This window comes from Podarcis melisellensis (genome assembly GCF_964234715.1).
Source record: "Podarcis melisellensis genome assembly, chromosome: 13".
Lineage (NCBI taxonomy): Eukaryota > Metazoa > Chordata > Lepidosauria > Squamata > Lacertidae > Podarcis > Podarcis melisellensis.
The window spans coordinates 26,336,595-26,363,662 of NC_138545.1; the positions used below are offsets into that span (position 1 = coordinate 26,336,595).

The 27,068-nt window shown below is 40.3% G+C and overlaps 4 protein-coding genes across 4 annotated transcripts in view; 1 reads left to right on the forward strand and 3 right to left on the reverse strand.

Annotated features, from left to right (window-relative positions):
• Positions 1 to 27,068, reverse strand: part of LOC309354852 (vomeronasal type-2 receptor 26-like) — a gene marked incomplete at both ends in the record, with an annotated part of 356,212 nt that overhangs the window by 103,263 nt on the left and 225,881 nt on the right. The window lies entirely within an intron of this gene.
• On the reverse strand, positions 645 to 11,992 carry LOC309356107 (uncharacterized protein; the record flags this gene model as incomplete). The annotated part of the gene is made up of 3 exons (XM_081887286.1): positions 11,952 to 11,992; positions 9,449 to 10,377; positions 645 to 1,662 (listed from the first exon to the last, which is right to left on the reverse strand). The coding sequence occupies exons 1-3, from the start codon at positions 11,952 to 11,954 to the stop codon at positions 645 to 647; spliced, it is 1,950 nt and encodes a 649-aa protein (XP_081743412.1). The 5' UTR covers positions 11,955 to 11,992.
• Positions 14,927 to 15,850, reverse strand: LOC309355556 (olfactory receptor 6Y1-like; the record flags this gene model as incomplete). Its single annotated transcript, XM_081886501.1, has 1 exon — positions 14,927 to 15,850. One exon carries the CDS (start codon positions 15,848 to 15,850, stop codon positions 14,927 to 14,929), a length of 924 nt encoding a protein of 307 aa, XP_081742627.1.
• On the forward strand, positions 20,660 to 23,843 carry LOC309355508 (olfactory receptor 6B1-like; the record flags this gene model as incomplete). Its single annotated transcript, XM_081886445.1, has 2 exons — positions 20,660 to 20,747; positions 22,869 to 23,843. The coding sequence occupies exon 2, from the start codon at positions 22,884 to 22,886 to the stop codon at positions 23,841 to 23,843; it is 960 nt and encodes a 319-aa protein (XP_081742571.1). The 5' UTR covers positions 20,660 to 20,747; positions 22,869 to 22,883.

Sequence of the window (27,068 nt, forward strand, 5' to 3'; positions counted from 1 at the left end):
GAGTGAAAGTATGCAGCTTGTCAGCTCAGATAATGACTCAGACACAGGAAGACCGGCAGTGTTCTCTCCAAAATCTCGTAGGGTCACAAGACTTTACGAGAAGTGTGAAAAGGAAAGGAACAGGAGGTGGGGGTTTTCCTCTTGGGAGGAAGGGGCAGGGCTTAGTTCTGGCAACTGTGCTTTCTGAGGATGACAAAGATTAGTTGAGCTCTGACCCAGGGCTTGTTATTGGACTAATAAATCTGAAATAATTTACTGCCGGAGTCATCTTTTGCGTGTGGGAGAGACCTAAGCCATTATAGCATTGCTTCAGGTGGAAGCATGCCCATGGCTGTCTTGCCTGCCCCATCACCTCCACCAGTGGCAGAGAAGCGCCGCTGCCAGCAGCACCAATTTTGAGCAAGAGTGTGTCCATTGGTGGCAATATTTCATCTGAAATTGCCATGCTCTTGCCCCAAATTGGTGCTGGTAGCAGTGCTGCTTCTCTGCCAGCAGTGGACATAGCAGGGCTCACAGCAGCAGCAGGAGGAGGAGCAGGCGGCGGGGTTGGCAAGAGCAACAGGGCAAAGCAGCACTTCCCATTTTGCCTCAAGTGGAGAAACTGATTGTTGTGCACTACCAACCATAAAAATATAATATAGTGTTTACTGGGTGAAAGCGAACCTTTTCAACAGTCTTCCCAAGGCATCTTTGACCTCCTTGTTCCTCAAGCTGTAGATTAATGGGTTCAACATTGGGATGACAATAGTGTAGAAGACAGATACCACTTTACCTTGGTTAGGAGAAGCGAGAGCTCCAGGTTGGCCGTACATAAAGAAAGCTGTCCCAAAGAACAAGACTACAGCCATGATATGAGAAGTACAGGTTGAGAAAGCCTTGTGTCTCCCCTCCACCGAAGGTATGCGCAGGATTGTGGCTACTATGTAGCCATAGGAGATTAGGACAGTTGTGGAGGTGATAATAATGATAAATCCACACATCCCCAAAAGCACCATTTCATTTACAAAAGTGTCTGAGCAAGAGGCCTTCATGACTGCTGGGACATCACAAAAGAACTGGTTGATCTCCCCTGGCTCACAGTAGGACAAGCTGAATGAAAGGCTTGTTTGTGTGCAACAATTGATAAAGCCCAAACAGTAGGAAATGGCCACCAGAAGGGTGCAGGTCTTCTTGGACATGGTGACATTGTAAAGCAGCGGATTGCAGATGGCAGTGAACCGATCATACGCCATCACAGCAAGGAAAAAACATTCAGTGGTCCCAAAGAGAGAGAAGAAAAACATTTGAGTGGCACACTCATTGTAGGAAATGGCCTTGTTTCCAGTAGCAAAACTCAGCATGGCTTTGGGAGTGATGACTGAAGAGTAGCAGACATCCAAGAAGGATAAGTTTTTCAAGAAAAAGTACATAGGACTTTGCAGTTGGCCATCAGTAGTGATGATGGTTATCATTCCAATATTTCCTATTAAGGTAATGACATACAACAGCAGGAAGAGAATAGAGAGAGCCCACTGTAGTTCCATATTGCCTTGGAAACCTGCTAAAATGAATTGTGTAACCATTGTGTGGTTTTCCATTTTCTTTTCTTGACCATAAAGAACATGGGTTGTAATTATGATGGGGGCTTTAAAGCAGAATTGTGCCTTCTGTCTCCATTGCTGTCTATGTCATATGATAAAATATTATTGGATATCCACAGTTAACAGCAACATTATCCATTTCCCACACCATTTTATTTCTCTCTTTTTAAAATAAGAACCGATGAATACAGTGCAAGGTTTGTCTTTCTTGAAATTATTTCAGTTCTGGAAGACAAATGCAAGTGTGAACAGATTTTTGCAAGAGATGGTGCTGTGGACTCCTTAAAATGTCAAATAAACAACATCTAGAATACAGTAACAACTATAATAACAATATATCTGTTTTCACCTAATATTGACTGTTCTGTTATTTATTCTGCAAGTAAGTTTTCAATGTGTGTAATTTTTCTACACTGCCTTGGGAAAGATGGCATCTACACTATATTGAAATTCATTCATTGTGAAGCAACAGATCCAAGCTTGCCACAAAATGTACACTTGACAAAATGTCAAGATCTTGTATAATACATGCATCTGCTGTACATGGCCACACTGCGACCTCATTAATCTTGCATTTAACTGAGGTTTTTCAAATGTATTATACCATCATTCTAAAATGGGCTTCATAATATTTTCCTAAATCAGACTGTCAGTGCTGTTACCTTGCCTTGCCCAGTGAAAATGAATTGGTGGGCATTTTTACTGGTTTAGGAAATTGGTCCCCATCTCCCCATATTAGTAGAATAGTGTGGTGCTTCACTTGCTGTGCTGTATTATTCCAACTGCAAGCCAGGGATAACATGATTGAGTCCTCTCTTGCCTGTGATTGATAGCTCTTGTTCATCTGATTTGACTACAACAGGTCCCAGGTTCAGCATCTCCAGAAAGGGCTAAGTACCTGAGATCCTGGACATCTGCTGCCAGTTATCTTTAGCCTTTTCAGACTCAGGACCCACTTTTAACCGAAACATGCATTTGGGTACCCATCTCTTCATATGTTACCTTACAACTGCATGGTGGTAGTGCTCCTGGATCAGGTCATGACTGAGTAGTAGGTCCTGACCAGTTGAAGATCAGTGGGTAGACAATACTGAGCTAGATAGATTAGTTGTGTGAGTGAGCATAAGAAAGATCTTTATTTTTCTATGTTCCTAGACAGAACATCATACAAAATATTGACTACCCCTAGATGCAGACAGTATTGTCAGTGCTCACAATATGCAAATCTTTTCAATGTGCTTCATGTTGTTGTTTTTTGTAAAATGAAAAAAGAGACCTATTCTCCCCCCAAAGAGGAGCTCATTATAGAATCATTATGTTAGTTGATGTGGCTCTGTGGCAGACAAAGCATTGAGTTCAGCACATGCATACAATCCAAAACTCATGAAAGCCATACACCCCATAGGGCTCCTTTCTTCTTATTCATACAATATGAATAGGAGAGAAGGAACAACTCAAGCAGTATCTCAGTGGATTAGAGAGTCATCATTGGAGATGTGTCTGTGGAAAAATATTGTGTTTGAATTACCAGAGAGTAGTTCCAAAGTTTAACTGTATTTCATACATGCAGCCAATGACTTGATTAATATCAGCTGCATATACACATTTCTTATGGTAGTCAGTTGGTTTTTGGTATTTTCTACGCACTGTGATCCCCAATGGTTCTTCTCCAGTTTTAAATAAGATACATTGACCAGGAGAAGAACAAGGAATTTTCCATCCTGCTAATAATTCTTTTCTCAAAATTACAGTTTCTGCTCAAGGCTAATATCAGACTGTTTTTCAAGATTGGGGTGGGGGTGGGGGGACACACCATCTGGAGAAACAAGCAAATGTGACTACTAGAAGCATGGTGTGGTACACTTTTGTCTACTTCCCAGATGCCATGTACCTTTGAACTGGAGCTGAGGGTTCTCTCCAAGTCCACATATCATTTCCTTTCACAGCTCTGATGCACATGCAGGGCCTTCAGCAACTATCATTTTTATTACCCCATGTGGAGTGTGGGCATTCACATTCTGCTTCAAGGACTGACAAATGATCCTCATGTACAGTGCAGGTTCCAAGTACACAATTTGTTGCATTTCTCTTATAAATAACTTACTCTATGTATTGTTCCAAAACATGACTGTAAATGTAGTTAAGAAGTGCATTTCATGCCTAGAAAATATAATGGCTACTACTCTTTCTCTTCAGCAGCCTCCGTAATAGCTAATGAAAAAAATAAATATGAAAACATGCAGTTATATGCTTTTTAAAAAGCCAGTTTGCATTACCTATTTCCCTTTTAGCAGACGTGGAGATATGTCAGAAATTACTTATGCAAAGATGATCCAAACCCTTCTTCAAAGGATTCACCATCTCTCATCCAATAATGTCAAAAGCTTCAGAATAAAAAGAATAAAAAATGTGGATGTACCTTGTTTCAAAATATTGCAGCTCCTAGCTATGGAGCAGAAATTTAAAATAGGAAATTTGTGTAGCACACAATAATTATCAGTTTCAACTGTCTGTAATAATTTTAGAAAATCTATTCATATACATGCTACAACATTACTATGATTAGTTATGGTGGTTATATCATCAAGAATCATCTCTCACCTCCGTTAATCCAAGGATGGTGTACAAACTGTACATTTGCATGACTCTGAAAGCTCTTTACTTCAAAGCTGTGCACCTTCTATTCATAGTTAAATCAAGATCTTCAGGGATTTTGCCTTCTCCCACTGAAATACATGAATGTATCTATAAATGTATTTAAAGTGGGGAGAACTTACCTCAGTGGGATTGTGTTCTTGTTTCTTGTAATAGTTTTCTCTCTTTAAGTAAATGGTGCTCACTTCAGACTCAGTCCCCAGAGTGTTACTATGTTCGGAAATGCAGAGCAGATGTAACATTTTCTAAGTGTAAAATAAACATCTGCATAACAGTGAGGGGTTTTGCAGTGTGCTGGCTATAGATCTGCTATACAGATAAATTAACAACAAGGAAGTTTATACATGTAGATTAAATTTGTTGCACATTTTAAGATACTGGTTTTTGAAAGCACTCACAAGAAAACAAAATTTGTCATTTGGGTTTTACTCTCTCTCTCTCTCTCTCTCTCTCTCTCTCTCTCTCTCTCTCTCTAAATGTAAAGTAGCAGAAGACATCCAAGAAATGTGTGGGAAATACATGTAGACTGCTCCTGTACATCCAGGGACATCAAACTCCTAGATATAACTAGTTCTGTGCTGAAATCTATTGGCCAGAATTTCCATAAAGCTTTTTCTTCTTTCCTGTCTGTGAAAGTGCCAAATTTTGAAGCCGCATAAGGTGCCATTGAAATTTGAGACCTCAAGGTCCACTACTACTCTAGTCCTCTTTTAAAGTTATAGATAGGTAGCCGTGTTGGTCTGCCATAGTCAAAACAAAACAAAATTCCTTCCAGTAGCACCTTAAAGACCAACTAAGTTAGTTCTTGGTATGAGCTTTCGTGTGCATGCACACTTCTTCAGATACACTGAAGAAGTGTGCATGCACACGAAAGCTCATGCCAAGAACTAACTTAGTTGGTCTTTAAGGTGCTACTGGAAGGAATTTTTTTTTCAGGAAATTTTTTTTTCAGGAATTTTTCTTCAGATACACTGAAGAAGTGTGCATGCACACGAAAGCTCATACCAAGAACTAACTTAGTTGGTCTTTAAGGTGCTACTGGAAGGAATTTTTTTTGTTTGTTTCCTCTTTTAAAGTCATCCATATTGGTGGCCATTATTGCATGTTGTGGGTCCAAATTCCATAGCTGTTTTTTCTTCAGAGTGGACAAATCCTTTTTATTGATTTTCCAAATTTTATCAAATGAGCCAAAAATTAAGACAATTTCAATACAATTTCCCCCCAAATTCCACAGTTTAACTATGCACAGTTGATGTAAGTAATGTGAGAGTGTAACACAAAGTCCCTAGAAAACATGATGAGATAAAATCAGGGCTGGATTTAGGTTTGATGAGGCCCTAAGTTACTGAAGGTAATGGGGCCCCTTATATGTCCAGCTGTCCTTGGTCAACAACAAATTGTTGCTGGGGGTTTTTTGTGTTGAATATATGCTACCGTATTTTTCGCCCTATAGGGCGCACCAGCCCATAGGGCGCACCTTGCTTTCAGGGGGGAAATCCAGGAAAAAATATGACCCCCCCCCCGCAGCTCTGGGAGCAGCGGACAGGAATTCCCCCACCTCGTAGAAAAGCCAGCAGAAGCCCACAGGAGGGAGAAGGGACGGACTCGGCCAGTCAGTCCCTTCTCCCTCCTTGGGGAAAAGCCCCCAAGAGTGTTGCGCTCTTTAAAGGCTGTGCGGCTCCTGCCAGCTTTTCGACCCAGCTTGTGGGGCTGGCGATGAGGGGAAGCACTGCTTTCCCCCACCGCCAGCCTCAAAGCCGGGTTGAAGAGTAGCGGGAAGGTGTTGCGCACCTTCCTGCTGCCCCCCAATCTTCTGGGGCTGGTGATGGGGGGAAGCGCTGCTTTCCCCCACCGCCAGCCTCAAAGCTGGGTCGGAGAGTAGCGGGAAGGCGCCCCATCCTCTGGGGCTGGCGATGGGGGGAAGCGTTGCTGCAAAAAGCAATGCTAAGAGTACTGCATGTCCCACAGGTATGCTTAATATGTACAAGAAAACAGGCTTTTAGGGTTGCATCTCCAGCCTTCTGGAATAAGTAGCCAGTAGCTTTTAACTTCTTCAAGTAAAATGCCTTCCAGAACCTCTCTAACAAACCAAGATACTCATAAGACATTTCCAAAATTAAATTTAATGTGTGTGTGCGTGCGTGCATGCGTGTGTGTGTGCGCGCGCGTGTGTGGACAAACACACATGCATACGTTAACATCTGACTGCAGCAATAACAAGACTATCCTAAGGGCTATGGTGCTGAGTACTTAAACTGGTGTGTAGCCAGATGCTCTGCATGGCTCAAATCCTACAAAGTTCATTGAAATCAATGAAACTGAAGTAGACATTTTTGTTAATTTCATTGGGTCTCCTCTGAATAGTATTAACTAATATATAAATTCCTCTAATATAATGCATTTTATATTGCTGGTATATACAATTTAATGCACCCCTCCCCCAATGTATACAATATAAACATTGCTTTGTTGGAGAACTGCATTGCAAAATTCAGGGAAGAGAAAATTTTGAAGAAATAGCTGCATCGATTTGCTGCATTCTGGATCAGTTGAATTTCTTTTGCATCCCTATTCTGAATATGACTCAGTTTTATACCACTCAGTATAAACATACCTGGTATGTTTGCAATGGATGGTAGTCTTAATTCCACTGAACTCAGTTTCCAGAGAGCCACAGCCTTAGATTTTGAGAAACAAAGATGTATTTTTCATGTGTGTCTTTTTCATGTGTATCTTCAAAAGGTTAGCTAACTTCTGGAAGGAAGTTGCGTAGAAATTACATATAGCTAAGAATAGAAGTTGAGGAGGTTTCATTCACTATATGTTGCCTGTGTAACATATGTGTCTCCTAACATAACCTACAGGGGGAAACAACAATGGGCTAAAGCCAGATTAAGGCACCCATTAGCTTTTACATATCTGAATAGGCTTGCCAAAAAAAAAAAAAAAGAAAAGAAAAGAAAAAAGAAAAGAAATGGTAGGCACTGGAATGAAGGTGCCTTCTGAGGTGAACAGTGTGAACAAAAAGCAAATTCCAAAGCTTGGGTGCTGCCACACTGAAAGATCAATTTCTTGCAAGTGCTCGAAGCAGTAAAGTGGGTATATATGGGGTAATGCAATCTCACCCATAAACTGGTCCCAGTCTTCTAGGGGCTTTATGTACTAATAGTAACACCCTGAACTTGACCCAGTAACTGATTGGCAACTAGCGCAGGTCTCTGAGCAGAGGTGCTACATGTTGGCCACAGCATTCCACACTTGCTGCAAATTTCAGATCCAGGGCAAGACAAGCCCCACATAGTAATCGATTCACTTATCAAAATTTATGGAAATATTTTATGTGTAGAAGACAACTGCTGTGTAGAGAAACTCTCCAAACCCTTCTAGCACAGTGGTACCTTGGTTTACAACCATAATCCGTTCTGGAGGTCCACTTTCACCAATGGGGCCTCCAAAATAAAAAAAAAAGGTTGTAACCCCCCCCCTCCCAAATGAGTTGTAATCCAAAAAAGGGACACACACTTCTGGGTTTGACGTGGTTGTAATCTAGAACGGTTGTAATCCAAAACAGCTACAAACCAAGGTACCACTATATGTTGCTAATACATCAGAACATTGCTGTTCCATTATGTTCAGTAGACACAGTATGTTTCCAAGAGTTCACAAGATGTTTATACAAGGTTCACAAGCAATACATTAAAGCAACTGACCAGCTGCAGGCACTGTGATGAGCTTTTCATACCTGCTTAAGAGCTACCTGTTCATCCAGACTTTAATTGGTTGCTCTTTCCCAGCTTTTAATGATGGAGGTTTATGTTTCAATGTTTTATTGTGTGTGTAACAACAACAACAACAACAACAACAACAACAACAACAATTTATTTATACTCCACCCATCTGGCTGGGTTATGGATTAATTATGGATGTTTATTATTTAATATTTGTGCAATTGGTTTTTTCATTGTTTCAGGATACGTTAAACATCTAAATGTGTGAATTAATGGAATATTGATGTGATTGAAGGGGAGAAGTGTATGGATGTCTCTATGGGCTTTGTAGGTGGCTTCCTCCCCACCCCAACTTTTAGATTTGGCCCTGCACACTACCAGCATTTAACCTTTAGAATGTGACCCTTAAGTCAAAAAGGCTTCTGCACTCCCTGGCTGCTTCAAAAAACAGCTGTGCTTGCCTTTTTAGTAGGCAAGAGCAGCCTGCTACTTACTTCTCTGTAACATTAAATCTGAACTCTTCCCTGGATTATTGTTGTTGGTTGCTTTTGTTAAATTTGTATAGAACCAAATGCCAAAATAGGTTTCTAAGTGGTTTACAAGTATAAAAACCAATTGTACAAATATTAAAATATAAACATACATAATTAATCCATAACCCAGCCAGATGGGTGGAGTATAAATAAATTGTTGGTTGTTGTTGTTGTTGTTGTTGTTACACACACAATAAAACATTGAAACATAAACCTCCATCATTAAAACATGCAGTAAAACAATCCCATTAAAACAATACAGTGCTTGAAAAACATTTTGAGAGACCAAGGGAATGTCTGTGTCTTCAAAGCCCAGTGCAATGCTAATATAGGTGTGTCCTCTTGTATTTCAGCAGGGAGTGCTTTCCATAACACCAGTGCCACCAGACACAAGGTCTGTCTCTGCATCACCAGAAGTTGATAACCAGAAGTTCATGGAAAGGCTAAATGTGTTCCATTTGCTGAGCTTAATGGAGGGTAATTGGTTCTTTCAGATAACATAGTCCAGAGCTGTTTAGGGCTTTATATTTTAGTAACATAACTTTAAATCTGGCTTGGTACTTAATAGACAACCTGTGAAGTTTCCTTAGCACAGGTGTGACACGTGTCTAGTAAGGGGCACCACTCAGGCTATGGTATTCTGTGCTAATAGCAGTCTCCATATCAGTCATAAGCAGTGCCGGATTTATGTAGAAGCTAAACAAGCTATAAGATTAAAAAAAACAAATAAAATAAAACCTATATACAGGAACAGTGGCAAATGGCTTTAGATACCTATTAGGTCCTTAAATTACCATATAGCATATATTCAACACAAAAAAACTGCAACAATTTGTTGTTGACGAAGGACAGCTGGAAATATAAAGGGCCCCATTATCTTCAGCAGCTTAGGGCCTCATCAAACCTAAATCCAGCCCTGGCCATAAAAAGGCTTCATTATGGCTTCTGCAACAGGGTTTTCTTCAGTGCTTGTTTCACTTCATTGTTCCTGAGACAGTAAATAATCGGGTTGCAAAGGGGGACTATGACAGCATAAAGAAGTGAAACAAGTTTGCTCGAATTGAGGGAGCTGATGGCCCTGGGGCGGGCATAGATGAAAATACTGGCAGAGTAGAAGATCACTACCACAGTGAGGTGAGATGCACAAGTGGAGAATGCTTTCTGGCGGCCTTTGGCTGAGGGAATGCGTAGGATGGTGGAGATGATATAAATGTAGGACATGATGGTGACACAAAGGGGAGTCAGCAGGATAAACAAAGCTAATATGAAATCTGTCAGCTCAGACATGGACATATCAGTGCAAGACAAGTTCAGAAGAGGGGATACATCACAGAAGAAGTGATTTATGATATTGGGACCACAGTATGTCAACTGAGATATTAGGAGGACTTTCCACGTTGAGATGAAAAAGCCACTCATCCATGATCCAGCTGCCAGCTGGATACAGAGAGTTCGTGTCATGATTACCTGGTAGCGCAAAGGGTAGCAGATGGCAACGTAGCGGTCATAGGCCATGACGGCAAGGAGGACACACTCAGTGCAGCCCAATGCCAGGAAGAAATAGAGTTGCATCATGCATCCCACAAAGGAGATCAGATTGCTCTCTATCACAAAGTTCACTATAGCCTTTGGCAGGGTGACAGTGATGTACCAGATCTCTAAAAAGGACAAGTTCCACAGAAAGAAGTACATGGGAGTGTGGAGGTTGCTGTTCACCCAGACTGTCAGCATTATGATGACGTTCTCAGACAAAACCAAAATGTAGACAATGAGGAACAATGTGAAGAGCAAGATTTGGAATTCCAGGGGTGTTGGGAAGCCCAGAAGAATGAAATCTCTAACACTGGATTGGTTCTGTCTCTCCGTGATTGAATGCCTGTTCTGCATAGAAAAAAACACTTACAGTGATTACAAAAAGAACCCAGCACCCAAATTAGTTTTGTTTGTTTCAAAATATGAGGGTTTTTTACAATCTAATTTTCTGGGACATTCAGTAGATATAGCAAGCTTCCCTAGCCCCCACCTCAGTGCAGATTAAGCAAAAAGTGATGCAGCTTGAGACAAACAAATCCTAATTTCACAACACATAGGGTGGCCACACAGCCCTGGCCCAAAATGAGGATCAGTGTCATCAATGCAAAGTGAAAAGCCAGCGAGCCATGCATAAAAGCCACCTGTGCCTGACTCCCTCAGTCCAGTCGGCAGAAGAGCAAACCTTCTCTCCCCTCCCTTATATTTAAACATTTTTGTTGGTCACTTCTCATCTCTCCCAAATCCCTGCACTTCCAAATATATGCTCCAGAGAGTTGGCAGAGCTTCAAAATGTTGTGGGATGTAGTGCAGCAGGGTGCAAAGGAAAGGGGCAGTCACTGAAAATTGACTCTTTCTCACCCCACTGGATCAAATACCAGTCGGAGGTACTAACTAGATGTAACATGATAAAATAAGTAATAATCAATCAATCAATCAATCAATCAATAGCATCAGTGTAATCCTATGACTTGGAAGAAAGCCCTACAGAACACATAGCATGATTTACTTCCAAATTAACATGCATATGATTGTATGATTGTACTTTACAAGTTAAAAAGCCCCTTGTGCTCCAGGAGGGACTAGCATTTAAGAATAAAATTAAAAGCCCATGCTTCTCCAGGAAAAAAAGAAGTTATTGCTCTGTTTTTAATTCAGCCTTTCTATGGGACAGCCCCAGCACTCCAGCATTTCCATATATTTTTATCTGAGTACATTCATTTAACTTGATGTAATGACTAGAATTGCTTCCATCCTGTGTAAGTCTGTATACTGAGTTCAGTAGAAGGGTTTTGTGTTTTTTTTGTAGTTATGAACTAAAGGTTGCAATGTCAATAGGTTAGATCCACAGAAAGATCTTCTGAATCATAAGAGTGTTTTTAAAAGCCCTGATGGATAAGACCAAAGTCTTATTTCATAATTTGTATAAATGCCCTTTCCTAAATAGATAAATAAATCTACTTTCCAAATAGCTTTTCATAAATTTCAGTGGCAAACAAGTGAAAAATGTTTGTTATTTATTTAAAAGCATAAAAAACAAATTATTTATAATTTGATGAGTACAATGGTGTTCATGGTGTGCTGCAAAAGTATTGAATTTATTATATATTTTGTTCTATTCTTCCCAGAAAACAAATATACATTTTTTCCTTTATTTTCAGCAGTTTTATTGAATATTTTTAAATCTTGTTCTAATCAGTGTAAATAGTGCCATATGGCCTCTGCATTGGAATAGATAGATACTGTATGAAGGTTGCTAAATTGGAAGAAAGTTCTACTGAACTCCATAGAACCCACTTTCTAGTAAATATACATAATAACAAACAGCATATTTGAAGCATTTTATATCATATTTGCATTTCACTTTATTTTCTCTAATTGCACTTCTAAGTAACAAAGATTCATATCAGCACACAAGGACTTACCATGCTTTCCTTTGAAGGATCCCACCAAATTCAGATTTTGCATGGCAACAGTTGAAAAATGAGAAACCCTTTTCCTTTTTGGAGGATAGATTGTAAATAAATCATTGTGCCAAAATTAAGTCTGCACTGGGGAAAAAAATGTTTTCTGATTGGCAAGACTTGACTGTTTTCACCAACAGTCTGCAGTCTGCATTACAGATGAATGCAAAGCTTTTCCTGGTGGAGTAGATAGTATATAGTGTCAAACAGTTTTATCCTGTACCAGTCTAAGATGCTGTATTAGATCATTGGGGAAAAGGCAAATGACATTTACTAAACATAGGCAAAAAAAAATTTGGGTTTCCAGGAAAGCTTGTAAAGTTTTTTTCAAAGATATGGCGCATGGAAATATGCAATTAGGGCACTTCCAGCTGTCACTATTAAAGTTCAATTAAAGTTCATTTGATGTTCTTTGCAATGAACTCACTTTTGTTTTGTTTTTTTTAAAGGACTTTTTCTGATAAGGAGAGGAAAACTTACTGGAAAGTGTGCGATAACAATTGCTGAGTGCATTGTCTTATAACCTCCCTGCAAATAAACTGGCATGAATGTGAAATAAATACATGTGCAATGATGTCATCTAACCTCACTGCAGAACTTGTGCAAAAAAGACACTTCTCTGAAACCCTGAAGAGCTTCTGCTGGTCAACGGGGATTGGTTTAATTTTAGTATAGTATTTTTTTATTATTATTTTTAAAATTCTTTTTTTTCTTTTTGAATAGTTTGTGTAGTTTTGTATAGTTCTGTCTTAAAGGGAGAGGGTCAGGGCTGCCTGGGAGTGGGCCTCAGCCGACAGAATGTCTGAGGCAGGTTCCACGGAGGGGGGGGAGGGATGCACTGGGACACCCGATCTCCATGATCTCAGGTAGGAGGAGGAGTTATGCTAAGACCAGACCACATCATTATCGAGGAGGCAGGTTTAGTTGTTGTTTGAAGACTATCCCTGGCTCCGGGCAACCTATTGGGAAGACCCAGTTCTCTGAGTGCATGTCCTGGAAGTTGGGCACAGTGGTACATGCTTTGGTTATCTCCCACTTGGACTACTGCAATGCACTCTATGTGGGACTACCTTTGAAGGTGACCCGCAAACTACAACTAATCCAGAATGCGGCAGCTAGACTGGTGACTGGGAGCAGCCATCGAGATCACATAACACCGGTCTTGAAAGACCTACATTGGCTCCCAGTATGTTTCTGAGCACAATTCAAAGTGTTGATGATGACCTTTAAAGCCCTAAATGGCTTGAGCCCAGTATACCTGAAGGAGCATCTCCACCCTCATCATTATGCCCGGACACTGACGTCCAGTGCCGAGGGCCTTCTGGCGGTTCCCTCACTGCAAGAAGAAAAGTTACAGGGAACCAGGCAGAGGGCCTTCTCGGTAGTGGTGCCTGCCCTGTGGAACGCCTTCCAACCAGATGTCAAAGAAATAAACAACTACCTGATGTTTAGACGACATCTGAAGGCAGCCCTGTTTAGGGAAGTTTTTATTGATTGATGTTTTAATGTACTTTTAAACTTTTGCTGAAAGCCACCCAGAGTAGCTGGGAAAACCCAGCAGGATTGGTGGCATAATAATAATAATAATAATAATAATAATAATAATAATAATAATAATTGACAATATGAGCTAGTTGTACTGGTGCTCTAACTTAGTATAAGGCAACTTGCTATGTCCCTAATATATTTTTCTTTCACTCTACATTGCACAGAAGATTTTACTGACTTGATTTTAATTCTTGTGAACATCCCCCCATCTATTAAATAAATAAACACATACATGAACATCAAAAATTTATTCACTGGAAATAAGATGGACAATAGCGTTGTTATTATTATTATTATTATTATTATTATTAACCCATCAACCTGAGATCACAAGGCAGATTGCAGCAATTAAAACACATTGTTAAAAACAGCTTAAAACAACTTCTAAAGGTTCTAAAAAATATACATCACAGATGTGTCAGATTATCAAAGGGGGAAACATGGACTGAATCCTGTGCTTGTTGATACTCAGAGTAGACCCATTGAAATTAATGGACATGGTTAACATAGGTAAAACTTGCTTAGCTAAAACTCACTGTTTCTTTTTTTGCTGACATACCACAATTGCTGGTATTTGTGTTTCAAGGAGGTGCAGAATATATCCAGCATTGCTCATTTTGCCATTTTATTTCAAGCATGTTCATTTAATTAAATTTCTCAGCTATAAGAGACTGAAGTGTGTAACCCAAATTCAAAAACACTGGAGCACTGTTCAGGCATTCAGCCTGATCGTGCAAATGCAAAGTGCATGCAGGGGGGCAGAGCATGTACACCACACCTGTCCCCATTTCCCTTGCACGACCAGGTGTACCGCCTTTACCCCTGACTTTCAAAGATCTTAACAGTGCTGAATTTTCTTAGAAACCTTCTCATTACAATTTCCAGTTGTAAAGAGGCATAAAAGTGAATTCAGCTGATTATGCTTAGGGCAACCTTCATACCTTTCCAGCCAACACAGAAAGATTGGGTACAACAACATGCCTAGTATTAGGGCTTAAGGGTTGCGGTGTATTCCTATGTCCCACATACACATTTAGTCCTTATGTGATCAGGCTGAACACCCACAAAAGGCATTATGATGCAATCCATACATTTCTACTTGTAAGTTCTACTGTGTTCAGTGGTGCTGACTCTCAGGTAAATTGGTATAGTCAATGGCCACAACATTGTAAATAATGAAACAGCATAAACAGGACAAACCAAGAGTAAGTTTGACAGAAGAGTTTTCAGAACTGCAAATGATCAAAACTTAAAATCAATCAGATCCCCATATCAAGTAGATTAAAAAGAAATCCCCTAGGTGGGTATAGGACTGCAGCCTTCTTTTGTTTTCCACTATCCAACAGTTTATGGTGTCCTGTATTCCAACTCCCAACTTCATCAGTTCCTTAAACTGATAGAGTCTTCCTCAGTGCATCTTTTACTTCCTTATTCCTGAGGCAATATATTAGAGGGTTCAGAAGGGGCACTACTACAGTGTACAGCACCGACACCACTTTGTTGGAGTTGTAGGCATACATCGCTTTGGGCCGTGCATAGGTGAAGAGTGTGGTAGAGTAGAACAGCACCACAACGGTGAGATGGGAACTGCAGGTGGAGAAAGCTTTCTTTCTGCCTTGAGCTGAAGGGATCTTCAACACCGTTGAGATGATATAGACGTAGGACAGCACAACAACACAGAGTGGGACCATGATAACCATAAGAGCGAGGATAAAATCTGCCAGCTCAGCCATGGAAGAATCTGTGCAGGATACATTCAAGAGAGGTGAAATGTCACAGAAATAGTGGTTGATCTTGTCAGTGCCACAGTATTTCAGCCGACCGATGAAGCTAAGCTTGATTGCAGAGGTAATTAAGCCGCATGTCCAGCATCCCGCTGAGAGCCGAGCACATAAACTGTTACTCATGATAGCTGGATACCGCAGTGGGTAGCAGATGGCCACATACCGGTCATAAGCCATAACAGCCAGAAGGATGTATTCAGTGCACACAAATGTGACAAAGAAATACAGTTGTGTCAGGCAGCCTTGGAAGGAGATACGCTTGTCTTGTGTGAGGAAATCTGCCAGCATCTTAGGGACAATGATTGTGACATACCAGAATTCAAGGAAAGAGAGGTTGCACAGAAAGTAGTACATGGGCTTGTGAAGGCTGTTGTTCAGCCGAACAACTATGATGATGATGAGATTTTCTAGTAGGGTCAGCAGGTAGCTAAGTATGAACAGTACAAAAAGGAGAATCTGAAGCTCTGCAGCGCCGGGAAATCCCAGAAGGATGAAATAGGGCACATTTGTCTGGTTGGTTTCTTCCATTCTTGAATGCAAGGTACTTGCAAGAACAAGAAGGAAGAGATGTCATACAGCATCTATTAACTCCCCTTTTTGCACCTTAAAAATACATAATAATGATGATCAGTGCTTTTTTTCTAGAAAAATAGGTGCCAGTACTCACCATGAAGTTGTTACAGTAAGTGCCACACTTTTTAACAATAAAAAGAGTTGTCAGTACTGCGTACCCTTGAGTACCCCCTGGGGAAAAAATGGTGATTTCAATAATATTTAAAAATGAATTTAAACCTTTCATGCATATAACCCATTTTGGTTAAAAACAAAAAAGTAATAAAAGCTGGTAAATAATTCTGCTGTGTATTTATTTATTACTTATACTGGGAAGTGGGGGTAGATAAATCTCTCAGTCTAAATTTCCCTATCTTTTCTCCCACCCACTCCACTTTAAATCTTGACATTTCTGCATCACTTTGAAGGACTGTGAGGAAGGTAAGGCTGAGAGGCAGGTCATGCCTGAACATCACCCAAAGCACTTCATGCCCAAGGTGGGATATGAAACCTGGTTTCCCAGAGCCTAGTCCCTGATATACCACACTGGCTCCCACACTGTACTAGTTTGATATATCTATGTGTGTGTGGGTTTGGATTGCAGCCTAATACTGTAAAACCTAGGGCACTTACAGCCTGTTGCTGTTTTGGGTTGGCATTCAATGACAAACCAACATACTCAGGTTGTACAATTGAAGTGGATATGCTGTTGCACTGCTGCACAACAAGCCTTCTAGCCTCCAAGATCAGACTTGTTGCAATAAGGAAAGCAGCGGGAAAATGCACTCCGAATTGTGGAATAAGACTTGTTTGAGGTAATGTGGCATAGCATCCCCACAAACAAATCAGAATGAATGCTCAGCAAATTGCTGATGCAATCAAAACTCCATGCAAATTTTGTGGCGGGGAGAAGGGGATGAATGCTTAATAAACAGGTCATCTGAAAGTTACCATTCTTTTGGAATAAATTATGTTGAAACCAACAAGATTTTCTCCCAAGTAAGTCTGTCTCTGAGTGCAAAGTTGGACCTGGCTCTGTTGTATTCATAAATCAGTTTTTAGTAAAGCCCCATCACAGTTTACTATAGAACCATGGAGAATTTCAGAGGAAGAAATGTGCTTTGTTGTTGTTGCCCACAACCAGTTAATATGCTTCAAAAATAAATCTCATCCAAATTTCTCCCCAGATTCCAGAGTTTCTATTACTTGACCTTGTTCCAAATGTGTACACCAAGTACTATGCATCTGTGGATATTCAGGCTTTTGCTTAACAACAACCACTGTCATTTCTGAGGACTGGCCATGCTGACTGGAACTGATGGGAGTTGGAACCCAACAATATCTGAAAGGTCATGTGTTCTCCATTCCTACACTACACTATACCAGCTAAACTGCATCGACATCAAGCAGACATTATTCGCATGGGCATAAAAATACTAAGCAAATGCATTTACTGTATTTAGCTTCCCTAGCCTATCTGTGCCTGAACTATCTTAATATATGCATATGCAGGTATAAATTTCCTGTAGCTTATATTTAATAACCAATCAAGACATTATGCACAAATTTGTAGAAGTAAAGAATGCAATTCACCTATTATGTGTCCAGGTAAGTTTTTTGCCTCCGTGTTCATATGCAGCTGCATACAAAGAACTTCTATTAAATAGATTTCTTCCACTGTGGCCATGTGCATGTCCCACCTTGGGACTAGGCCTGAAAATCAGCAGTTCTCTCCCAAGGGTAGTAGCCTCAGAAGATATCTCCCTACCACTCCCTCATTCCAGTCATATTCTTTCCTTTTTCTTCCTTCCTTGTAATTTATAACTGAGGTTAGAGATCACAGCTGTAAGGGGGGAATACAACTAGACCATGGAAAAGATAGCACTGATTTAACACAAGAACATATCATAAAAATGCATTGTCTAAATAAAAATAATCTAAGATATTGACAACTTTATAAAAATGGTGGATTTTTAAGACTGCAGAGTTCTCAGTTTTTCCACATCTAAAAAAGAATAAAACACATTCATAAAATAAAACTCAGTTGTTTAAAGGGGACATCATACATCAAGTCAGAGCAATCAGGTTATTGGCAGCTTCTTTTGAAACTGGCAGTGAGCAGTGTTTGTTTTAATTCAGCATTCCATGCTCCTCAGCTTGATCCTCATCAGCTACTGACTCATGTCCAACAAGGCTTGTGTTCAGCCTGAGTCCCAGCAGTTGGTTTCAGGTTACCTCCCCACCACCAATATTTCTTCTGCCATTGTAGTGGGGAACCTCAAGCCCTTCAATCATCTCCACTTGGCCTTCAAACTATGACCATCCCTTGAGCTGTGATAAGACTTCTTGCTTGCCTGGATGAAGAGTGGTCTCTGTGTGGCCACACCCACTTCTGCCTTGTCCACAATTTGTATACAACCTATAGAAGGCAGCCTATCGGGAACACTACTTAGAAACAAACATGCATCTCAGGCTGAAAATGGCTTTCCTTACTTTTGCAAGATAATCATTAAAATTGATTCTTTCCCAGCTGCCATCCCAACTGCCATCTCAGGTTCTACACTTGTGTTAAGAGTCAGCAAGACTGAAAGCTGCACCTGGGGGGCAGGGAGTGCACACTGAAGGAGAAGGGAGGGTTTTTAGGTGGGGAGCAGGATTTAGCTTCAATAAGCTGAACTTAATGTTCCCCACTTCCTCCAAGCCTGATGACCACAGAAGGGTGGCTGAACAGATTCAAGATACTAAGGAGATGGTTGTAGGGTGGGGGACATGCCACTTTTTTTTGGCCTTTAGCTGCAAGTGCTGGTCCTGTGGCATGGGCAAATTGACTTAAGGACACTAAGAGGTGCCTGAGCCCAGAGAGGGAGCTAGTTGTCTAGGGAATGGCCCACTGGCTGGCCAGTTTTGAGGGGCACATTCATGGCACCCTGCAAGCCCAGTGTCATTTTCTGAGATTTGCAAAAATAGCGCTGGGTTCACAGGACACCATGAGCTGCTGTGTCCTTCTCTGGCACCTTCCAACTTTCCCTGCTCCTCACAGCCAGAGGGAGGCTGAGAAGAACAGCTCACGATGCCCTGTGCCACCCACAAAATTGTGCCCAGGGTGGTAGCCCCCAGTCCACCCTACCCCCCCAGCTCCACCTGTGGGGTGAATAGATACATAAAGAGAGTTCAGGAAATGGGATGCCATCACCAAAAATGCTCCATCCCTGCTTTCTCCAAATCTTCTGGGCAGAGAGGTGCCCAGAATAGGGTCTTCCACAAAGATTGTAACCCAATCATGGTTATTATAGTCAATCATCATTACCCAAGGATCTTTAGAGCCATAAACCCTGCCATCCTCATTCAGTTCAGGTCTCAAACTATGCCAGACCTGGCATGGCATAGTAATTCCCCTCTCCCCCATTGTGGCCAATGGAAGGCTTCCTTTCTTTTCTCCAATTTCTCATTTTCAATTTTAAGCTTTCCTGATGAGAGAGTTGTGGGCCTAGCCTTCTCAAAACCTAATCAAATTCAATAAACAAAACAAAATGTTAAGTTTAACATGTTGAGCTTTCTGTGTTTATTCAAACTCTAGGGAATCAGCAAACTTTTTCAGCAGGGGGCCGGTCCACTGTCCCTCAGACCTTGTGTGGGGCCGGACTATTTTTTTTTGGGGGGGAGGGAAATGAACAAATTCCTATGCCCCACAAATAACCCAGAGATGCATTTTAAATAAAAGCACACTTTCTATTCATGTAAAAACCCACTGATTCCCAGACCACCCGTAGGCTGGATTTAGAAGGCGATTGGCCTGGATTTGGCCCCCAGGCCTTGTTTGCCTATCCATGCTCCAAAATATCACGAAATTATAGCTGTTAAGGAACAACCCCTTAACAAGTCCATTACTTAGGTAGTATTGATATGGTATCATATTGTATCGTATGATTTGTTCCGACTTCATCACTATCTTGGAGTCAAACTGCTGAACCCAAGTCCTAGATTTGCCTGTTCACTGGAATAGATTAATAGAATCCATGCAATTTAAGCCATCATAAAGCAGAAGCAACTGCCAACAAGGTGACCTACTTCTGAATATTCAAGAAAATTTCACTAGGTATACATTTCATTTATACTGAAGCCAATGCGTTTAACATGACTCATAATAGTCATTCATTCATTTTAGTCATTTATACCTCACATTTCAGGATCCAAATCCTTCCGCTCATAGCAAACCCTAAACTAATATTCAGTTAACACAATATGGAAATTGAAACATAAAGTACTAAATCAATAGACATCAATTCCATTAAGTGGTACTTGTGTCTAATTGCTTTCTTCCAAACTGTTAGTCCCAAGTAGGTGAGCTCTAAAATAAAGTTTACTTTGTCTCACTGGAAAGGGTGCTTCAGAGCTTTTGATTACAACATCCAAGGGAGTTTATTCTTCCTCTCACGCTTTTCCCATTGTTAACTTCTAATTTAGATTATGGGGAGGGGAGTAATAGACAGGGGTTCTACCAAGTTAAGAAGCTCTGAGGGACAAGGTTCTGATGAGACTTCAGGTGCTGTTTACATGAATATACTAAGCTATGACAGAGCTCAGCCAATTCCAAGCAGGTGAAAATCCCCCCACAGTTACTGGACTGAGCAGAATTAAATGTTCTATGTTACTGAAAGAATAAAGGGCAGGGCAAACAACAGACTAGAGGTTTTGATAGTTTGTAGCTGAAGCCTGTTCATGTTTGTATGTTATATTCCAAACTTCTACTTGTTTGCTCTACCTTATATCCTGTATTTTTTTTCTCTCTCACCACCTTTAAGAAAGCACTATAGTGGAAGCTCCATTCAAATACTCCATCAGAAATTCCAGACATTCTTGTCCACTGCATGTTGTGAGTACAAACTTTTATTTCCTAAATTTGGCATAGTTTGTTTGTGAAGCATAGACAAATGTTAATTTTTGTGTGGCATGTGCTTATTTATATTTTTCTTTATTTATATTGTGCTGAGAAACCTGTGGCCTTCTAGATGTCATTGGACTCCACATCCCATCAGCCCCAGCCAACATGGCTAATGGTCAGGGATGGTGGGGTCTGTAGTCCAGAAACATCTGGAGGGGTGGAGTTTCCCTGCTCCTGGTTTACAGGAGTGTGCAGGCTCACCTTCCACTCAATTGATATGCTTATTTTATTTAATTTGAAGCAATATTCATAGTCAAATTGATAATGCTTACACATTTCCAACATATAAAGGAAGCAAAGCTCAATTTCTGTTCAGCTTGAAGCCCTTTCATTATATTTTGGATACAAGCATGGCTTGTTTTGTTCCAAAAACAAAGCTGAGCTCCAACAACATCTGGATCAAGGTTAACATAGCTAAGTCCCTTTGAAATAAATGTTAAAAATTATTTGTGGCTTATTTTAACTCCTATTGATTTCCAAACCTATGCAAATCTACCTGAGATAAAATCCTTTTGAGCACAGTGAGACTTGCTTCTGAGTAAACAGGAATAGTTTTGTAATTCATATCTCAATCAAGCCTGGTGTTTTCTAGTTAACAAGTGTATTTTTAATGATAACTTGGGAAAAAGTAAGGACTTGTCAAAACAGTAACGTACGGTTGTATCCAATGAAGTTGTCCCATTAGCACAAGGACTTCCACTTGTCTCTCACTGCATCCAGAAGTACTTATGCCAGGCTCAACAACTTTGGTTGGCCCTCACACATGTTCACTTCATCAAATCTGGCCCTCTTTGAAAAAAGTTTGGGCACCCCGACTTATGCTAACAGAACAACTTAATTGGATACAGCTGCAATCCTAGCCCCACTTACTTGGGCGTAAGCCCAAGTAGATATTGTTAGGCTTGCAATGTTAAATGTCAAATAACTAAGCAAGTGAGATGCACCTCATTGCCAGTCTCATGCACAAGAAAATGTGGAGCAAAATCCATCCAAGCACAGGCACTGAAGTATGTGCACTCTAAACTCAACAGGACTATTGCTTATTATACCAGATCATGCCCATAACTATGAAAATGCCATGCTGCCTAAACACTTGATTTGATCCTGAGATCAAACAGTAAACTAAAAGTGTAGTGTGATCTAAAAGTAAAGTATGCACAACTTGGCATAAACATTGTTTCACTGTACTTGGCGCAATGGTTGCATACATTTCTCATGTCCACCATTGGGCTGGTTTGCACATGCTTAATTACTCTACACTTGCTGACATGGTGGTTGAATGTGTGAACTGGCTGCGGAATCATGGTGTTTGCGGTAATGTGATTTGATAGAATAGTTCTGGCTGTGGAATTTGATCTGGCATGACTTTGTCACATAGCATGCAAATCAACACCTGATACTATATATGGCAATCATTTATGTGTGAACCAGCCCAGTGGTTATGATAATAGAATGCAGGCTTCTTACATGAATTGTTTCCTCTATATTGTATGCTTGATTTCCATTAGATAAATTTGATGAAGGTTATATATATTATGTTGGTGGTAATAGGAATAGAGGAAGCTGATTCAGACCACTGGTTCATCTAGCTCAGTATTTTCTACATTTCCACTGGCAGAAGTTCTCCAAAGTTTGTCTGGGACTTTCTCCAAGCAAAGCAGATGTTCTACCATTCAGTTGTGGTGACCCTTCCAGTGGATTTGTGACGACCCATTCTCATGTTGTTGTTGCTGCGGGAAATGTCATCAGACTCAAATTCCCACCATCCCTCATCTGCAGCCCCCTGAATCCACTTCCAAAAGCAGGTTTAAATGCCCTCTTATCCAGTGGAACCACATCTGGGAAGTGGATGCAGATGTGGAGGGAAAAAGCAGAAGTACGTTCAACTTTTGCCTCTGTATTTGTTGTGAGGTATATCATCACAATGTGGTTTGTCGTGTTCTTTCATGTATTCTGCCTTGTATTTTTATATACATTAAAATGATGTGTTGTTTTGCTAGCATAATCACCATACACATCTTAGCATGCTTTTGTTTACTCCTTGTTCTTCAGGTCATTAGATCAGGCATGAAGCTGGAAAACCAGACCAGAGTCCAGGAGTTTATTCTCCTTGGTTTCCCTACTGCCATAGAATTTCAAATACTGCTCTTTGTAATATTCCTTGTTATTTACATCCTGACCCTCCTCGAGAACATTGTGATCATCACTCTGATCAGGACAAACAGCCATCTCCAAAAACCTATGTACTTTTTCCTTAGCCACCTGTCTTTCCTGGAGACCTGGTACATTTCTGTGACTGTTCCCAAGCTCCTGGTTAACTTCCTAGCAAAGAACAAAAGCATTTCCTTTGAAGGCTGCATGGCCCAGCTCTACTTTTTCATATCCCTAGTCTGCACCGAGTGTGTCCTCTTGGCTGTCATGGCTTATGATCGCTACATCGCCATCTGCAACCCACTGCGCTACCCAGTCATTATGAATTCCCGGCTCTGTTTGCAGTTAGCTGTGGGATCTTGGCTTGCTGGTTTCCTAATCTCAATGCTGAAAGTCTTCTTCATTTCCCGCTTGAGTTTCTGTGGACCCAACGTCATCAACCATTTCTTCTGTGACATCTCACCTTTGCTGAACCTCTCCTGCACAGACCGAACTGTGGCTGAGATGGTGGACTTTGTATTTGCCCTTCTTATCCTCATAATCCCACTGTCTGTCACTATTGGCTCCTATGTGTGCATAATAGGCACCATTTTGCGTATCCCCACAGCCAAGGGGAAAAGAAAAGCCTTTTCCACCTGTGCCTCACACCTCACTGTGGTTATTATTTTCTACTCAGCCACTCTCTTCATGTATGCCCGACCAAGAAGAATCCATTCTTTTAATCTCAATAAGCTCGTGTCCATTGTATACACTATTGTCACCCCCATGTTGAATCCATGCATTTACTGCCTCAGGAATCAAGATGTGAAGGAAGCCATGAGAAAGATATTTTGTAGCAGGAATGATGAATCTGCGATTACCACTAGTGACCATTAGACTTACACCAGACAGAGAAGAATCCCTTATATTCTCAAATATAAGAAATGACTCACAAATACAGATCAGACCTCCCTTCAAACCCTTTGATCCTCTTCTTTATGATAATCTCTCTCATGTGAACACTTGCTCACAGTGATTCAAAATGCTTCATGGTCAGAAGCATATGTTATCCAATTCATACACTAGTAACTTTGGTTTGGAGCCAGAGGGCTGATGGAAATGTGCACAGGGAAATAGTGACTGCTGTCAAAGAATGAACAAAAATGTGGAAGCACACAATTTTATATGGAATTCGTTTTTTTAAAAAGTGACTTCTGCTTAAAAGTTTCTAAGAAATCTTAGCTCATATCTGAAATCATGTCAAAACTCTTTGAAACTGACTACTTAACTTAGCTTTGAAATGATTTTTTTGAATTAAAAAAATCTCCTTTTTATCTCTTACCATAATTGGGAACAAGACAGAAAATGTACATTTTAAAGCAAATTCAACTTAACGCATTATACTTGCACATTTTATTTCTGTTTCTAATTTTGTTTAAATTAAGTTTTTAATTGTCCAGAGTTTGAAACATAGTTTTATGAATGTTTTACACTGCTACTATTGTCTGCTATATAGAATGCTATTTTAATTTTTTTTAGGGGAAAAAAATGGTTTTGTTTGTTAGTTGCCCTGGACTCACTTTGGGTAGGAAGGGCAGGTTATACACTTGAAATAATTGTGGTGGTGGCAGTGGTAGTGATGATATCGTCTATATGTATGGAATAACAAATTTTAATCTGATATGTGACAATTTCAAGCTTAATTCTGAAATTATGCTGGATAATCACTAATAATATTCACTTATGTTAAAATGTGTATATTAAAAGGGGAGGGAAATTAAGAAATTTCAATTTATAAATATCATTCACTTGGTTGTTTTCCTTGAAGTGATGTATCATTGTTTTCAAACGTTAAGTGTAGGAATATGCTTCAATGAGTTCATTTGAAGGCACTTAATTTCCAAATCTGAAATGATGTTGTTGTTTTAAAAAAAGTTTTAAAGTGCTTTAGTATTTGTCATTAATATTCATCTGTTTTTAAACTTCTGTATTTTATCTGTGCTGTTTTCATATGTATAAGCCATATTGAGTCCTAGTCTGGGAAAAGGTAAGATGATGATGGTGATGATAGTTTTCTTTTAAAACATTTTTTTTTAACAATTACAAATATTAAAAAGCTTATCTAGCAGTATATCTAATGGTGTTTTTTCTATTCATCAACTTTAGACACACACGTTCAATGTTCAAACATAGTCCTGTATTTTCCCCATGTATAACACACATATAACATGTGGAGTCTAATTTAAGAAAATGGGGGAAATGGTTCAGAGTTGTCCAGATCTTTTTTGGGGAAGGCTTGCCTGGAGTTGTTGAGTTTTTTTTTTGGGGGGGGAGTAACGCCGAAAATCACTAAACACAGGCTGTTGCCAATTGATTGCGTCAACGAACTGCAGCACAACTGCCACAGCAATAGCCAATCCACTACAGCCTTAGCTGAAGCAACCAATCACCCATTCAATTAGCGCAGCAGCAGCCAATCCAAGGCAGCCCTTGTAGCAGCCACCAATCGCCCACCAAATTGCCGCTGACAAGCTCCTGTTCACGGCTACAAGCAATCACTTGCCCCCCCCCCCCGCTATCCGTGTATAAGACGAGGCACGTTTTTTAACATTATTTTACTGTAAAAAAACCCCTCATTTTATACATGGAAAAGTGTGGTACTTAATGTAACTTCTTCACTGAGAAGACTGAGAGGTTGTTATAACAAGGTATCGATAGTGTGGTTCCTTACTGTACTTTGTGAGACAGGAAAAGCTTCCCACCACAGTGTGTATTCCTCCCCTCCCCTATTCATGGTGGCAAAGAAACTTTGGTAACATTACAAGTACAGTGGTACCTCGCAAGACGAAAAGAATCCGTTCTGCGAGTCTCTTCGTCTAGCAGTTTTTTCGTCTTGTGAAGCAAGCCCATTGACGGATTAGCGGATTAGCGCTATTAGCGGCTATTAGCGGCTTTTAGCGGCTTATCGGCTTATCGGATAAGCGGATAAGCGGCTTAGCGGCTTAGAAAAAGGGGGGGAAGGGGAAAAAACCCGCAGGAACTCGCAAGACATTTTCGTCTTGCAAAGCAAGCCCATAGGAAATTCGTTTTGCGAAGCACCTCCAAAACAGAAAACTCTTTCGTCTAGTGAGTTTTCCGTCTTGCGAGACATTCGTCTTGCGGGGCACCACTGTATCCTAGCAGGAGCAAGCATGGAGTCCAGTGGCCATGAGACTCAGAATGAGGCATAGCCAGATAGATGGCTGTAAACAACGGCTCCCCGCAGGATCAAAAGCAAGTATAGGAGAGAGGGTTTCCCCAGCAAGGGAAATTTCCCTCTTTAATTAATTAATTAATTCAAAAAAATGTACATGCCGCCCATCATCATAAATACCCACAAGATAGACATAGGATGAATAATTAAAATTATAAAGTACAATATAGCTTATTAAAACCACAATTAAAATCTGTACCAAACCAATAGCAGAGGGCACTCCCTGTTTCCAAATAGGCAACATGGATTAACTGCCTTCAAAAAATGTGGTGAAAAGAGATGTCCGAAACTCAAGGCAAATTTCTCACAGGAGGGAGTTCCTTAGCCATGGTGTCACCACAGAAATTATTTATTATTTTTTATTATTTATTTTTATATTAAATTTATATACCACCCTTTATCTGACGATCTCAGGGCAGTTCACAGTATAAAAATGCAGGATAAAAGCATGAAAGGCCCTGTCTTAAGTCATTGGCTGTAACATACTTATTGGTGGAACAACCAGAAACCATAGGTGGTACAACTGTTGAAAGTTATGTGTGTGTGAGAGAGAAATTCTGTACCTTTTTTTTAAACTTAGGAGACCAGGAAAACAGGAGGCATAAACAAGTTGTGGGATAGAGAAGTAGACATCATTTTGGAGAAACGGAGCTTGGCCTACAGTTTGCCTATTATGGTATTGACTCCATTAACTTTATGTGCTACCACTGTGTTTGTGCTTCATCTAATCACCCTATATGTTTACTTTCATTTCTACTCGCTCTCTGGACAAAGGTGACACACCAAACAGTTCTGGTCCCATCTATGACCATAACATTTTGACAGCCACATTGTTTGTGGATTGTATTTCCATCCCATATACCCTGCCA